Source organism: Tasmannia lanceolata, unplaced genomic scaffold (genome assembly GCF_043159265.1).
Source record: "Tasmannia lanceolata isolate RefF3 unplaced genomic scaffold, GAP_Taslan_0.1 ptg000012l, whole genome shotgun sequence".
NCBI lineage: Eukaryota > Viridiplantae > Streptophyta > Magnoliopsida > Canellales > Winteraceae > Tasmannia > Tasmannia lanceolata.
The window spans coordinates 12,629,384-12,645,341 of record NW_027518689.1 but is presented as its reverse complement, the minus strand read 5'-3'; the positions used below and the strand labels follow the sequence as shown (position 1 = coordinate 12,645,341).

At 39.5% G+C, this 15,958-nt stretch overlaps 1 protein-coding gene across 2 annotated transcripts in view; it reads left to right on the top strand.

Annotated features, from left to right (window-relative positions):
* LOC143887082 (uncharacterized) overlaps positions 1-15,401 on the top strand; it is a 45,862-nt gene extending 30,461 nt beyond the window's left edge. Inside the window, exon 2 of one of the 2 annotated variants that reach the window (XR_013254021.1) lies at positions 2,294-3,279. Coding sequence is in view for 1 of the 2 variants with exons in the window: in XM_077391193.1 (XP_077247308.1) it covers positions 14,233-15,339 (1,107 nt within the window). In the remaining variant the exon portion in view is untranslated. Of the gene's footprint in view, positions 1-2,293; positions 3,280-14,224 lie in introns of those variants that run through there. The other variant, XM_077391193.1, reaches the window with a different exon arrangement.
* Positions 15,402-15,958: the final 557 nt, after the last annotated feature.

The following is a 15,958-nucleotide window of genomic DNA, read 5'->3' as shown; positions in this document are numbered from 1 at the left end:
TGACTGTAATGTTGCCTCGGATATGAAGTCGGCTCGGATACAATGTTGCCTTAGGTACTATATTGCCTTTGGCTACAATGTCGCTTTAGAAACTATGTTGCCTTCAGATATAATGTCGCCTCGGATACAATGTAGCTTCAGATACTATTTTGCTTTCGGATACTATGTCGTCTTCGGATAAAATGAAACCTCAGAAACAATGTTACCTCAGATATAAATACGCCTCGGATAGTATGTTGCGTTCGGCTACAATGTCGCTTCGGATGCTATGTTGCCTTTGGATATAATGTTGCCCCGAAAACAATGTAGCATCTGATACTATTTTGTTTCGGATACAAGGTTGGTTCGGATACTATGTCGCCTTCGGGTACAATGTCACCTCGGATATAAAGTCGCCTCGGATGCAATATTGCCATTCGATTACAATGTCGTTTCGTATACTATGTTGCCTTGGGATATAATGTCGCCCCTGATACAATGTAGCCTCGGATTCTATGTCGCCTTTGGATACTATGCCGCCTTCGGATACAATCTCGCCCAGGATACAATGTTGCCCTTTGTCTACAAAGTCGATTTGGATACTATATTGCCTTCAGACATAATGTCGTCTCGGATACGATGTAGCCTCAGATAGTATTTTGCTTTCGGATACAAAGTCGCTTCGAATACTATATCGCCTTCGGATACAATGTCACCTCGGATATAATGCTGCCTTGAATATAAAGTCGCCTCGGACACAATGTAGCCTTGGATACTATGTTGCCATTTGCAACAATGTCGCTTCGGATAATATGTTGCTTTCAGATATAATGTCGCCTCGGATACAATGTAGCCTCGGATACTATTTTCTTTTCGGATAGAAGGTCGTTTGGGATACTATGTCGCCTTCGGATACAATATCGCCTTAGATACAATGTTGTTTCGATTATAAAGTCACCTCGGATACAATGTAGCCTCGGATACTATGTTACCTTCGACAACAATGACGCTTCGGATACTATGTTGCCTTTCTATATAATGTTGTCTTCGATACAATGTAGCCTCGGATACCATTTGGCTTTCGGATACATAGTCGGTTCAGATACTATGTCGCTTTCGGATACATAGTCGCTCCGGATACTAAGTCACCTTTGGATACAATGTTGCCTCAAATACAATGTTGCCTCGAATACTATGTGTCCTTCGGCTACAATGTCGCTTTAGATACTATGATGCCTTTGGATATAATGTCCCCTTGGATACAATGAGCCAGGGATGCTATTTTGCTTTCCGATACAAGGTTGCTTCAGATAGTATGTCGCCTACGAGTACAATGTCGCCTCGGATACAATGTTTCCTTCAATATAAAGTCGCGTCGAGTACAATGTAGCATCGGATGCTATGTTGCCTTCGGCTACAATGTCGCTTCGGGTAATATGTTGCCTTCGGATATAATGTCCCCTCAGTTACAATGTAGCCTTGGTTACTATTTTATTTTCGGGTACGAGGTCGCTTCAGATACAATGTCGCCTTCGGATACAACGTCTCCCGGGATATGTTTCCTTCGGAGATAATGTCGCATCAGATACAATGTACCCTCAGATACTTTTTTGCTTTCGGATAGAAGGTTTTTTCGGATTCAATATCGGCATCGGACACAATTTCGCCTTGGGTACAATTTTGCTTTGGATATAATTTCGCCTCAAATACTATTTTGCTTTCGGATACAAGGTCGCTTCGGATATTATGTCGCCTACGAATACAATGTCGCCTCGGATCCAATGTTGTCCCGGATATAAAATTGCTTCGGATACAATGTAGCCTCGGATACTATCCTGCCTTCGGCTATAATGTCGCTTTAGATACTATTTTGCGTTTGGATATAATGTCGCCTCGGATACAATGTAACCTTCGATACTATTTTCCTTTCGGATAGAAGGTCGCTTTCGATATTATGTCGCCTTCGAATACAAGGTCGCCCCGGATACAATGCTGCCTCGGATATAAAGTTGCGTGTGATTCAATGTTGCCCTTTTGCTATAAAGTCGCTTTGGATTCAAGGTCGCTTCGGATACTATGTCGCCGTCGGATACAATGTACACTCAGATACTATTTTGCTTTCGGATATAAGGTAGCTTCGGATACTATGTCGCCGTCGGGTTCAATGTTGCCTCGGATACAATGTTGCCTTGGATATATTATTGCATCTGATACAATGTACCCTCAAATACTATGCTGCCTTCGGCTACAATGTCGTTTCAGATACTCTGTTCCCTTCGAATATAATGTCGCGTCGGATATTATTTTCTTTCAGATACTATGTCGCCTTCGGATACAATGTCGCCTCGGATATAAAGTCGCCTCGGATACTATGTTGGCTTGAGCTCCAATATCGCTTCAGATACAATGTTGGTTTCGGATTTGATGTCGCCTCGGATACACAGTAGCCTCGGATACTATTTTGCTGTTGGATACATGGTCCCTCCGAATACTATATCAGCTTTGGATACAATGTCGCCTCGGATAAAATATTGCCTCGGATATAAAGTCGCCTCAGATACATTTCTTCTCTACGACTACAATGTGGTTTCGGGTATTATGTTGCCTTCGGATATAATGTTGCCTAGAATACAATGTAGCGTCCGATACTATTTTGCTTTCGAATACAAAGCTGCTTCGGATACTTTGTCCGTTTGTAAATTCATTTTAGTTGGGTCACTCATTGAAAATTCAAAGTTCACCAAGTGGTTTTCTATTAGAAATTTAGAAATTTGTCCATCAAATGATTTTTAGAGCTTCATTAACCTGAAGTCATCAAGGCTTATAAAGTTACGCGCTTGTCTTGTTTTATTCGAACCATATATGTCAAATGAATTGTGACCAATTTAATTGATTCTGAGCTTTTTAGTGCAATTTTTTTTTTTTTTTTTTTTTGTTTTGTAAATTGGCATTTCATTGAAATGGTTAAGGGTTTAATTCTTATAAACCTTCATGTTGGCCATTTAATTTTTCAAGTTCATTCTTTCAGCCCAATGACTGTATAGTTAAGGAATAGAAATAAATATACTTAATTCAAAAAGGATGATTGTATCTTCAGGCATATGTTATTTTGTATAGTCCAGTTCTCTTAGTGTTATGCTTTTGTGCTTGTGGAATTTAATTTTATACACCCAACTTGATAAATCTTGGATTTGTGAGTTATTATAAAAAAGAGGGGGATTTCACCATGTGTACAGATGAGTTAGATGCCTTGCAATATTGTTATCACGAGTTCACATACTTGCTATTGTGTATTCTTGAGACACTTATTACGGTCTATGAAAATGCAATTATGTACAGGTAAGGTTTAGCGCTTATCATTTATTTGCATGTTAAAATTTTTATTTTGGTTTTAAGTAATCCAGTCATATGTATGCTTGGGTTATAGTTTATTTTTACACGGGAGTTATTGTCTGTTCGTGTATTTTTTAAGATCAATTCTGCTTATTTGTAACATAACCGGCAGATGATCTCATGTTTCACTTGTTTGTTGGATGTATTTTCTTTATTTGATTGTCGTGTTTTGAGAATCTGAAGCCTTGCAGTTTTATGACTAAGTAATGATAGATAATTCAACATTAATAGTTTTATGACTAAGTGATGTTTTTTATCAAGTAGAGCTCTATGATTTTAATTGCTTGGTGATTTTCAATCAAATTATGTACATTGTTGTAATAAGGGTACAAACATATTTGATATCTTAAGGATATTAGCTTTGCACTTCATTTGGTTGATTCATTGAAAAATGAAAAATTGTTATGACTGGTAACAGAGAATAGGTTGGTTAATGTATTAAATCATATTAGTAAGAGTAATGTTTCTTTTGTGAAGGGAAGTCAGTTGTTTACTCTTTGGGACAATGTTCCTTAAAAATGCGAATACATTTTGAATATTCTTACGTACAGTTGAAAGGGTTTTTTTTTATGCTATATTGATGCGGGGATCATATGCTCATTTTGATTAAAAATTCTATAATTATTTTGATACGAAATCTCAATACCTTTAAAAATTATAGCTAGGTGGATTCAAAATTTAATAATAGATATTAGGATTTGAGGGCTAAAGGTATATGTTTAAGGGAATATTGTTTCAGTGTGATCCTGATCTGTTATATGCTCTGTTTCATTTGGTTTTTTTATTCATTAGAACATAACAAGATCATTTTGGCTTTGTTCGACAATTGTATGCAAATAACTTTCTTTTGGCTTCAGCTAGTTATTTATAATTGTCGGTATAAGTAATGGTCTGTTGATCGTCAACAATGTGTTGATTCTGAGTTTCCAGCTATTGGTTATGTTTATGGTATATTAAAGGAATCAAATATGCTTTAACTCCATTGATATAATTGGTTCTGTATCATCTTAGAAAATAAAGAATGCCTCAGTTAAACTACTATCTTGCTTTGACTTCATATGATGTAGTTCTAGGTAAGCATATCAGGTTAAATCTTGGTTATTTCAGGCTTAATTTATTAATGTAGAAGAAGATGAATTTATCAGGTTGTTAGTTTTACATTTGTTTTAAAAGTTCTTTCATTTTAATCATTTTTTTGTCAAATAGACTAAGATGGAAGAATATTGTTATTTATAACACAAGGTTATGTTGATATTGTTTAATAAGGATAGGAGAATCATTGATTCATTGTGCCCTGACTTGATTGTATTTTATGATGAAATTTCTTACTGTTCTTTCTTTTCATGGGCGGGGGGGGGGGGGCTTCTGTCCGACCTTCTGATTACATTGGGGAGATGAGCGTTAGAAGTGAAGTTCTCTTTGAAAAACATAAAATGGCATCTGAATAGGTTGCTAGAATTATATAAATCAAGTACATTTTGGGGTATGGATTAGGAATTCGATAAGTAGAGGTAGGGCCAGTGCACGCTGGGCAAAATGATTTTCAAAGTTTAACAAGAAGGGAATGCAATTTGGAGAATAATGGTAGTGGTGGTTATAGGTATGATGAGATTGATGATTGGGTGGCAGTTAGGGGGGTTAAGGCTTGGGACATGGTTTTGTGTATAGGATGTGGGGTATTAGGTTTTTGTTTGGGGTACGGATAGAGTTAGGTTATGATAGGACCGTCGATGGGTTGTAAGGTGGATGTTCTCCCTACCTCATATCTTTGGCTACCCTTTGGGGCTTGTAGAGCTAAAAAGATGAACTGGGGCCATATACCAGGGAGTGGAGAAGAGACTAGACACTTGGAAGAGAAATCTGGTGTCTAGAGGGGGCAGAAGTACTCTCATTAAGGCAGTCTTAGCCATTATCCCAATTTAGCAAATGTCTGTATTCAAATATCCCATGAGCGTTGTAAAAAGAATTGATCAAATTCAGAGAAAATTCCTGTGGGGGGTTATGACGAAAAATGTGGAATCCCATTGGTGAAATGGGAAGAATTCTGTAAACCCATAAGGGGAGGTGGTCTAGGCATTAGAGAGGTAAAGGAAGTGGATATGACCCTATTAGGGAAATGGATGTGGAGGTTTGGGAAGGAGTCCCAGCTTTGAGTGAGAGTCATGGAATTGTTTGATTCCCTCCCCCCTTGAGTTCTTCCTTCATTTCTTCCTCTCTTCAAATAGTTCTTTTTCTCTTTTGTTTGGTTTGCGCTTATATTTTCGTATCGACCACCTCGTTATTCTTTTTATTTGCAATAAAATTAGCTGCCATTCAAAAAATAAGGTAGGGCCGTCGATTGGCAGATGAGATTTGACCCTAAGGCCTTATAGTGTTTAGGAGGATTGTTTGCTTGGGTATTGTTATGTGATTGTTCGATAATCTATGATTGGTAGACACGTCAGTTTTTCGGCAAAGACCCGTGTTGACACGAGGTTAATTTCGGGCAAAATACACGAAACAACGAAATTTCAGGCAAAATACATGAAACAACGAAATTTCGGGCGAAATTTCAGTGTATTTAGCAGTTTCGGTTTGGGTATGGACCGAAATCCAAAATTTCGGTCCGAAATTTCGGATTTCGGTCGAAATGTAAAACCTTTATTGTAGCCTCGGATACGATTTTGCTTTCGCATACAAGGTCGCTTCCTATACTTTGTCGCCTTCGGATACAATGTTGCCCTTCAACTAAAAAGTCGCTTCGGATACAAAGTTGCGTTCGGATATAATGTCACCTTGGCTACAATGTAGCCTCTGATTCTATTTTGCTTTCCTTTATTATGTCGCCTTCGGATACAATGTCGCCCTTGATAAAAATTTTCCTCGAAAATATAGTCGCCTCGGATACAATGTTGTCCTTCAGCTACAATGTCGCTGCGAATAGTATGTTTCCTTTGGATACAATGTCGCTTCGGATACAGTGTTGCTATCGGATATAATGTCGCCTCAGATACATTGTTGCCTCGTATATAAAGTTGCCTCGGATACAATGTTGCCTCGGTTACTATATTGCCTTCGGCTCCATTGGCGCTTCGGATACTATGTTGCCATCGAATATAATGTCGCCTCGGATATTATTTTGCCTTTGGATACAAGGTTGCTTTGGATACTATGCCGCCTTCGGATAGAATGTCCCCTCGGATACATTGTAGCCTGGGATACTATATTGCTTTCGGCTATAATTTCTTTTCGGATACTATGTTGCCTTTGGATAATATGTCACCCCGGAAACAATGTAGCATCGGATACTATTTGTTTCGGATACAAGTCGCTTCGGATACTATGTCGCCTGCTGTAGACACCCCATTTTGACCGGACCCGGGTCCGCTGTATTTGTGCAAGAACCTACCCAATCAAAGAGTTAGGACCACAATTTCTACCCTAAGACAGATTAGGGTCTCCCTGAGATCCCCATAAAATTTCGTTGAAATCCGACTCGATTTGTCGAATAGGGCGAGCCCGGAAAGAGGGAGTATCCATGCTAAAAAGGAGAGTGATTCATCTTAAAGGGGGTTGTCCATGGGAGAAAGGAGTGCAATTATATCATTTCTTATGAAAAGAGGGGTGCATAATCCCGTCCAGATCGCGGCCGATTCGCGCGCCCAGTAATATTCGTGCACCCATTAATTTTGGTGCGTTCATCAAATAGTGGAGTGCCAATATCAGAGGCCATCATAAAGGTATATAAAAAAAAAAATCAAAGAGGAGGGGCACTGTTCATTTTTCGTGAAAAACCCGAGAGAGAGAGAGAGAGTGAGAGAGAGAGAGAGATCCGGCTCACCTCCGGTCATCTCCCTAATCTCTCCGGCCGGCTTCTCCGATCTTCTCTGGCCTGTAGAAGCAGAGAGAGAGAGGGAAAGCAGATTTTGAGTTAAAGCCAAACCTCATCTTCTCTGATTACTATCTCCGGCCAGATTTAGGAGCTCCGGTAGATTTCCGGTCATCTTCCCCGCTCCTCCATTTCCCCACCGTCACTCCATCATCCTCTTCTTCCATCTTCATCAACACCTTTTCTGCAAGCCCTCTTCTTCTCCTTCTCCGATCGGATCCACCGGCAACCTCCTTCTCCGATCCAAGCTCCGGCCGTATCTTTGCTGGATTCCAGATCTGAGATCTGAAATCCCAGATCTGAGATCTCAGATCTGAGAAAAGAGGGAGAAGAGGCAATTTTTTGAAAAAGCAGAGGGAGAGAAGAAAGGGAAAATCCTTCCCGCCGTCCAATACCCCTCTTCCTCCGGCCCAACTTCTTCTTCTCCGGCCTCCATCTGCTCCGGCAGCATCCTCCACCATCCGATCTGTGCTCCGATCCACCTCCACAACCGGCCATTCGAGCTTTCTCCGGCCATCCCTTTTCCTCCGGCCACTTACCTTATCACCGATCCTCCCTCTCAGATCTTCTCTTCTTCCTCTGCTGCATCTCCATCTCAGATCTCCATTAATTCCGGCAATTTTGCCGGAATCCATTCGCCTTTTCCCTCTTCCCCGATCGGATTCTCCGATCGGATCCATTGGATCTCCGGCCAACCTCCTCCACCATCCGATCCTTCTCCGATCCACCTCCCCACAACCTCTATATTCTCCGATCGCATCCTTTTCCCCATCTCCACCACCGGCCGTCTCTTCTCTCTGCAAATCCAACCGGAGATCCATCATCTCCGGCCATTCCATCATGGCTCTGATCAACATTTTCATCTATTTCGGCGAGCTCCGATCTGCCTTCTCTAATCATCTCCGATGAGATCCGGCTAAGCTTCCGACTACCTCTGCAAATCTGAGATTCACTCTCTCCGATTCTCCTCCGGTTGAATCCATCGGATCTCCGGCCATCAACTCCGGCAACATCTCCAATTCTCAGATCTGATCCAAGGGATATCCATCTCCTTCTCCGGTCATACTCCGGCAAGACTCCGATTACAAGCGTGCTCTTCATCTGAGGTGTTTGCGGCATTAATCCTTCCTTCGGTCATCTTTTCCTTTGTTCAGGTAATTTCTCCAATCTTTTGAAAATTGGTGGTGAGCTGTATGATTTGAAGCATTTTCTTTGTGATGCTCACGGATTTTGGCATATAATGTGATTTTTTGTTTTGAATCTGCAGTGGTCTTTTTCATTAGATTGCGATGATTTTGGTGTTGACAATTGTTTAAATGGTGTGTGATCGCGATTTTATTTGAGATCATGTAGGTTATAAGGCAATTGTTAATGAAATAAGGTGATGAGAGTGAGTAGGTTTATAGATCCATGCATTTTATGAATAGTTCATATCCTCTGTGTTATTTTGCATTGGATCTGTTAGTATCTGAAATTACATGTGACGAATCTGGAATTCTAGTTCTAATGGAAAGTGTGATAAATGAAGTCTTGTACCTTATTACTTGAAGAAAATTTGGAGTATCCGCTTAAGCAAGGTAGTGTATACATTTTTGTTCTTGTTAAGGCAATAACAATTCTGGTTGTTATTCACTCTGTTGATTATCCTTAATTCAGGACATGATCAAGGTACACAACAGTTCATTCACCTGTGGTACAATCATGTTCTCTGTATTACCAGATTAGCCTATTCATTCTCATTAATTCAGTGATTCTTGTTATAAGGGTATTTTGATATTCATGCGAGCATAAATAATTGAGCATTGTTTTCAATTGTCATTGTTTAATACACGAAGGGAGTTTCTACTGTCCATGCTTTCAATTGGTTTGTTATTGGACTATCTTAGATAATTGATTCATTTTGGATTTACTTGTTATTTTGAGTAAAGTATGGTGGTAAATGATAAATTTAGGGTTAATCAATGTACTGAAAATTTAATTGCATGCATTTGTATAATTTGTTGAAAATTTAAGATTCTTCTTTTATGTTAAGTTTCGAGTTAGGTTCTGAAGATGAATGGACTGTTCAGGTGAGACTATCTTGAAACCTTATCATACTTGTTTTTACTTCATTAGGCTACCCAGCGGCTGGTCTGGGCTAATTAATCTTATTTTAAATAAATTGTTTAATTGAAGAAGGAAATCAGATGATTTGCACTATTCGATGTCCTTGACACGAATATCGTCTGATTTCAAGGCGGTTTGTAGAAATACTATATGTGTAGGAAATCAGATGATTACTTTGGCATCATCTGATTTCATTGGAGTCCCTGTATTGGGGTTTGTGGTTGGCTTTGAAGTGTTTGATATTGTTTTACTTCATTAGGCTACCCAACGGCTGGTTTGGGCTAATTAATGCTGTTTATCATTTTATGATTGCTCCAGGTTGTGCACTCTTTAGTTGTAGATCATATTTGGCTGATATTTGATTTGTTTTTATAATAATTGATTGAAAATTTGAGATTATCTGGTATCCTTTTTCCTCTCTCTTTGGATAGACTAGCGCAGTCTTCTAGACTTCTTTAGATAATAGAACCTGTACTAGGAGACATACTCTGTCTCGTTAGGCAATCCTCCTTTGGAGGCAAGCCTCATTTGTAGAATCCTCTCTGAGATCGCACCTCAATTTGTTCCTCTCTTAATTAGAGACCAATTTGGTCAATTAGTTGTCTTAGCCTTGCTTACCCCTTGCAAGGGCAATGATAAGGTTACTTGGAGCCCATCTTTGTGTGTGTTTGGGAGACCCGCCCGGTCTCATTCTCTTGCTAAATCTCCTCTTTGTGCGTCGTTTGGTTTTGGGAGAACACCCTACTCGGCTTGGCTTCATACCCCTACCCTTATGGGTATTGGGTTGCACATTTGTTGCACCCTAGGGCTAGGTAGCTGTCCGGCCCGGCTGGGTGTTTTACCTTTGCCAAATGTGCACAAGGTCTCTTATTCCTTTTGCTTGTGAGCTTCTCCTTATTCGATAGTTCATTCGCATAGGAGTTAGCCCTTGATTAGAGAGTCTTTGACTCATTCATCCTTTAGATGGTGTTATTAGAATCTTTGACTCATTTGCCTTTTAGGTGGTGTTATAGGAGAGTCTTTGACTCATTTGTCTTTAGTGTAGTGTTATTAGAGAGTCTTTGACTCATTTATCCTTTAATTAGCATTAGTGGAGTCTTTGACTCGTGTTTCTTTCTCTCTTAAAGAGTCTTTGACTCATTTATCCTTTAGTCGGTGTTTTTGGAGTCTTTGACTCGTGTTTCCATCTCTTAGAGAGTCTTTGACTCGTGTATCCTTTAGTTGTTATCAGTGGAGTCTTTGACTCGTGTTTCCATCTCTTAGAGAGTCTTTGACTCATTTATCCTTCAGTCGGTGTTTTTGGAGTCTTTGACTCGTGTTTCCATCTCTTGAGAGTCTTTGACTCATTTATCCTTCGGTCGGTGTTTTTGAAGTCTTTGACTCGTGTTTCCATCTCTTAGAGAGTCTTTGACTCGTATATCCTTTAGTCGGTGTTTTTGGAGTCTTTGACTCGTGTTTCCATCTCTTAGAGAGTCTTTGACTCGTATATCCTTTAGTTGTTGTCAGTGGAGTCTTTGACTCGTGTTTTCATCTCTTAGAGAGTCTTTGACTCGTATATCCTTTAGTTGTTGACAGTGGAGTCTTTGACTCGTGTTTTCATCTCTCTTAGAGAGTCTTTGAATCGTGTTTCCATTTCTTTCAGAGAATCTTTGGCTCATTTATTCCTTTGGTGATGTTATTAGAGAGTCTTTGACTCATTTATCTCTTTCGCAGTTTTCTTAGAGAGTCTTTGACTCATTTGTTCTTTCAGTTGGATTTATTAGAGAGTCTTTCACTCGCCTTTCCTTTTGCAGTCATTAGAGAGTCTTTGACTCCGTTATCTCATTTTCAGTGTTATCGGTTACTCTTATTAGAGAGTCCTTGACTCATTTGCTCTTATAACGATATTATTAGAGCATAGTTTCCCTTATTCACCCTAGGGTTTGTCCCTAGGGTGTTATTTTGTATATTCCCTCCGGTCTTTGGCCAAAAAGGTGAAAGCATCAGAAATTTTAAAATCCATAAACATTGAAATCATTAAAAATCTCAAAAACATTAGAAACTTAAAGCATAAAAAATAGTTGATTTGCTGTAAGTGTTTGTTAGGTAGAGAGTTCGTTTCGAACTACGTTGGCTTGATCCTCTCCCACGAGGTGCGTAGCGCAGCTCGGGATTTATATCCCAAGTCCAGCCAAACTTTTTGTAAATAACATTTTAAAATCTTTTTCTTTGAATAAGCAACCTTTCTAATCTTGTTTTTAAAAGATCTTCCTCTAGAGTTAGGAGTTTCTCCTAGATAGAGAGTTTTAGAGTTAGGTTTTTCTTTTGCTAGGTTGCTTGATTGTTTGTTTGTTGTGTGCTTGTTTTAGAGTTAGGGGTCTGTCCTAGAGTTATAGGAGCGCCTCCGTCCGGTCAGTCGGCTATCCACATCGCCGAGTGATGACTAGAGTAGGATACGCTAGTTCACCCTTGGTTTTCCTTAGGAAATGCAGCCTAGTTACACATAGGTTGTAGGAACCACCTGCATTAGCCTAGGGCTAATCTGCATTTAGTTAGGGCATATAGGGTGTCCTAAAATCCACAATTCACTGGAATTTAAATAATCATATAATAAACTTTAATAACTAGTCCGGTCTTTTAGATCGAGTTTAGGATAGAGGTCTAGGTGTCTTAGGCATCATAGCTTAGAATAGGCGCGAAGAACTACGTTGCCTTGATTCTTGTGGAGGCGGGGATACGTAGGCTTCTTTGGATGAATACCAGACCATCCGAGGACTCAGGCTAATAATTTAGAGTCTTAGGATTTGTTGTGTAGTTATTGTATGATTTGATATGTTTTCTCATTTTTTTTGTACTGATCTCATACCTTTAGCTATAGCTTGCATGTGTTTGCATCAGAACTTAGACACCCATTAGGCTTGTCACTCATAACCTAGCTATGCTTAGGGTGGCATCCGTTTTGAGAGTTCCTTGGTAGAGCTCTCCTTCACACGTGGATGATCCAGAAGAGGGTGTTAGGGACCCATTCCCTCGCCATCCTATCTCGGATCGGGGTCCACAGGCTGGCGACTCTGCTGGGGATTTTTTTTGAAACATTGCCTAACTCTATAAAAATGCCATTTTTACTAACTTTGGAGAAATTTGAGCTAAAATCATTTTAAATGGGAATTCTATCGTTAGAATCCAGGGGCACCAGATAGGTTTGTTAATTAAAACGAGGGATTCACACACTGCACATCATGCATTATCATATTTGTTATTTCTTTAATTGTTTTTCCTTGTTTTTTATTCTTGGCTCCACAGGATAGATTCAATGCGTACCCGACTGGGATTTCTTTACCCTGATGGTACTGTTGAATCTATTTCCAAGCTATGCGCTAGAGCTGCAGTCGTAGACATTGGGCGTACTTTTGTCTACAGCAGCCGATGAGCAATGAAGCATACTATGTATGACACGGGGCGTACTTGTGTTATACATGTTAAGTATGTTTCATACGCATAGTACCCTTTAGATTGAGTCCGGAGCCCTACTTTGTTTTTATATATTATGTATATACTTATTGACCTAGTGAAATCGAACTAGGAAGTACCCGTGTTTATATAAATATATTACATTCATATAGGGTCGAACATGTGTTGCTCACACATGTGGAGACTAGAGTTAGGAGCTTTGCCCCATTTGTAGACTAGGGTAGTTCATTTTATATGACTACGACACGGTCCTAGTACACTTATCAGTCTGTCTTGAGTTGAGATTTTCTTGACTTAGCTAGATTAGAATTAGGGCTGGTGCCCCTGGATAGGATTTGTGTATATGTGTATATACCTATATATACTGATCATGTGCATTATGGTTCTTCTCTTAGTCAGAGATTTCTTATTCATTTCAATCAGTTGTATCCATCTCGATTTCAGATCTAGATTTCGTCAGTAGATTTTTTTACCACCATTACCTTTGCCAGGTTTAGTCCTTGATCTGTTGATTATAGGGTTTGACCCGTTGTTGTATATTCTCAGTCTTTTAGTTGATCACCTTTCTCTGGTAATCATTGTTCATATCTTTGGTTGAGCTCTGGGAATCCTTTGTATAGTCGTTATGCTGCCAGATTTTATCCTGAATATTTTTGAGCATAACTGCTATCTCTTAGAGTTAGGAAAGCCATGAGTTTACCTTACCTTACTTCCTTGTCTAGCGTTGTTATGCTGCCGAATTTTTTGCAGAATATTTTGAGTATAACCGTATTTCTTAGAGTTAGTTAAACCATGAGTTCACCTTGCCTTGACCTTCTCGTATAGCCGTTGTGCTGCCGAATTGTTCGCAACACATGTTGAGCATGATTGCTATCCTTTGGAGTCAGTTTACCTTATCTTGATTCCCATATACAGCTTTGATTAGCTTGGAATCCACTTCCAGTGAGAACTTCTGATTTGATCAGTTATATTTATATCCTTTCAGTTTCATTCGGTCAGTGGCCTGTACTTATTGTGCTTGTGGTCACAAATTATTTGTTACCCTTTGATTATGTATCCACTCTTTTGTTATGTCATAAGTTCATCCTGTGTGTTCATTGCCCAGTAGGATTAGATCCTTACTTGTTTTGTCTTGAGATCTGGCCGATAGCTCATTTGCTATTCCTATGACCATGGTCTATCATTTTGATCCTTTTGATCGGATAGTTGATGATATTCATCGCCAGATTTAGATCCGGTTTGCGACCTACGTTTGTCATTTTATGGCCGTGGTCTATTGTCTGATCTCTTGATGATCTCTCATCTTTGATGAAAAATTCCATGTCCCAGATTGTATCCTTCCTGTATATTTGATTGTCAAATTCATTCTTATTGTTTACTTAAAGGTTATCTTCTCTCCCTTATCATCTTGTTCTATCTGAATGTCAGGTCTGATCATGGCGAATAATCTGCTAGACAAGTGGATAGCCGAGACCATTAAATCTTTTCCGCTGAGGTGTGAAGAATGGAGTATCACTGAGCGTTTCATCGGTTCATTTGCTCATCTGAATAGTCGCGGTATAAATTGGAAGTTTCTTCAAGCAGCTGCTAGATGTTGGGATCCTGTTTTCCATGTCTTCCGATTCGGGTCTTTTCAACTCTGTCCTATATTTGAGGACTGGTGTGCCTTGTTAGAGCTTCCTCCCGAGGGACTCTGGATCCGACCTTCAAGCACAGACTCCCCTCATGATCTTTTTTGCAAACTTTTTGAAAATAAGATCGTGAAAACTTTGCCATGCTTAACTGAGAAAAATGTGCAATTTCAAGCCCTCATCGAACTTTTTTCTAAAAAGGTCGATCCTACTGACTCCCGTTTTCAGCAGTGTCGACGTAGCGCCTTAGTATTTGCTGTCTTTGCACGTCATGTCCTTCGCAGAGACTCTAGTGCCGCTCCTTTCACTTTGTTGACAATAATAGATCAGATAAATGAGGGGAGAAATCCTGTCCCTACTATGCTGGCTGAAACCTTTTATGGGTTAGACTTTATCGCTAGTAGAAAGGTGCAGGATAACTTTTTTGGATGTGCCAAACTGTTATACGTGTGGTTATGTGAAAAACTCACTATCCTTCAACCACCAAACCGCATTGAGTACACCCTTAAGAGTTTTCATTCCTGGAAGGTAAAGATTAAGCAACTTCAGCTTAATGAATGGCACCATTGGTTGCAGACCATAGGAGAAAATCAAATTCGTTGGGTGAGTCAATCATGTCCACAAATTATTACCAGTACATGCCCATACTCATTTGTCCATCTTATGGGTTTAGAAAAATCATCTTTCTATGCACCTTTGTGTTTCCCTTCTCAGATTATTGGAATCTTGTATCCTTCTAAGGTTATCACACCACCTTGTTGTGAAGACCTTACTCCTGATCTCATTGCATCCATAGTAGCTGCTTGGAGAAACAAAATCACGGAGAGGAGATCCGTTTTCATGTCTAAGCTTCGGAAGGGAGGAGTATTTGGAGAGCCTGCAAACCAAAGAGCTCGAATTGGTGAACCATGAAAATCTTCGGCTCAAGATTGTCATTTCTTTTATTGTTTTCATTTGTTTTACTTGAATATAATCAGAGTAAAAAATTGTAAATCTGATTTCATTATAGATGAAAATTTAAAGAAAGAAATTTTACTTGATACATGTTATAGACAGTCGGTAATTCAGGGTTTCATCATTTTTCATGTAACTAATTGCTGGCGTTGTAACCTGTCAATATAATCAATACAAAGGATGTTTGTTTTTCTTTCCTCTCTATTGGTGCAAATTATCTTATTTCATTTGTCAATCATTTAATCTAGTTTGTTAACTTCCAATCAGGATTCTGAAAGATAGCAACCATCGCTCCCAAAAAGGATTCCCAAGCTAAACCCGCCTGGTCTAGACCTACTTCAGTGTCTAGACTTGTTCGTCACTTTGATTCTCCTGTGTCATCCGCAGTACATTTACCTCCTTCACCAGAGTCTTCCGGTTCCTTTGAAGTGAACCAAATGGCTGACCCAACTGACCTTTTGCTCAGTATGCAAGAAATGATGAAAAACCTTACTCGGGACATGGCCGGGATGAAAGAAGAAATGGCAAACATGAAAACACAGATAAGTGATAAGACTTCCACATCGAGACCTGTACT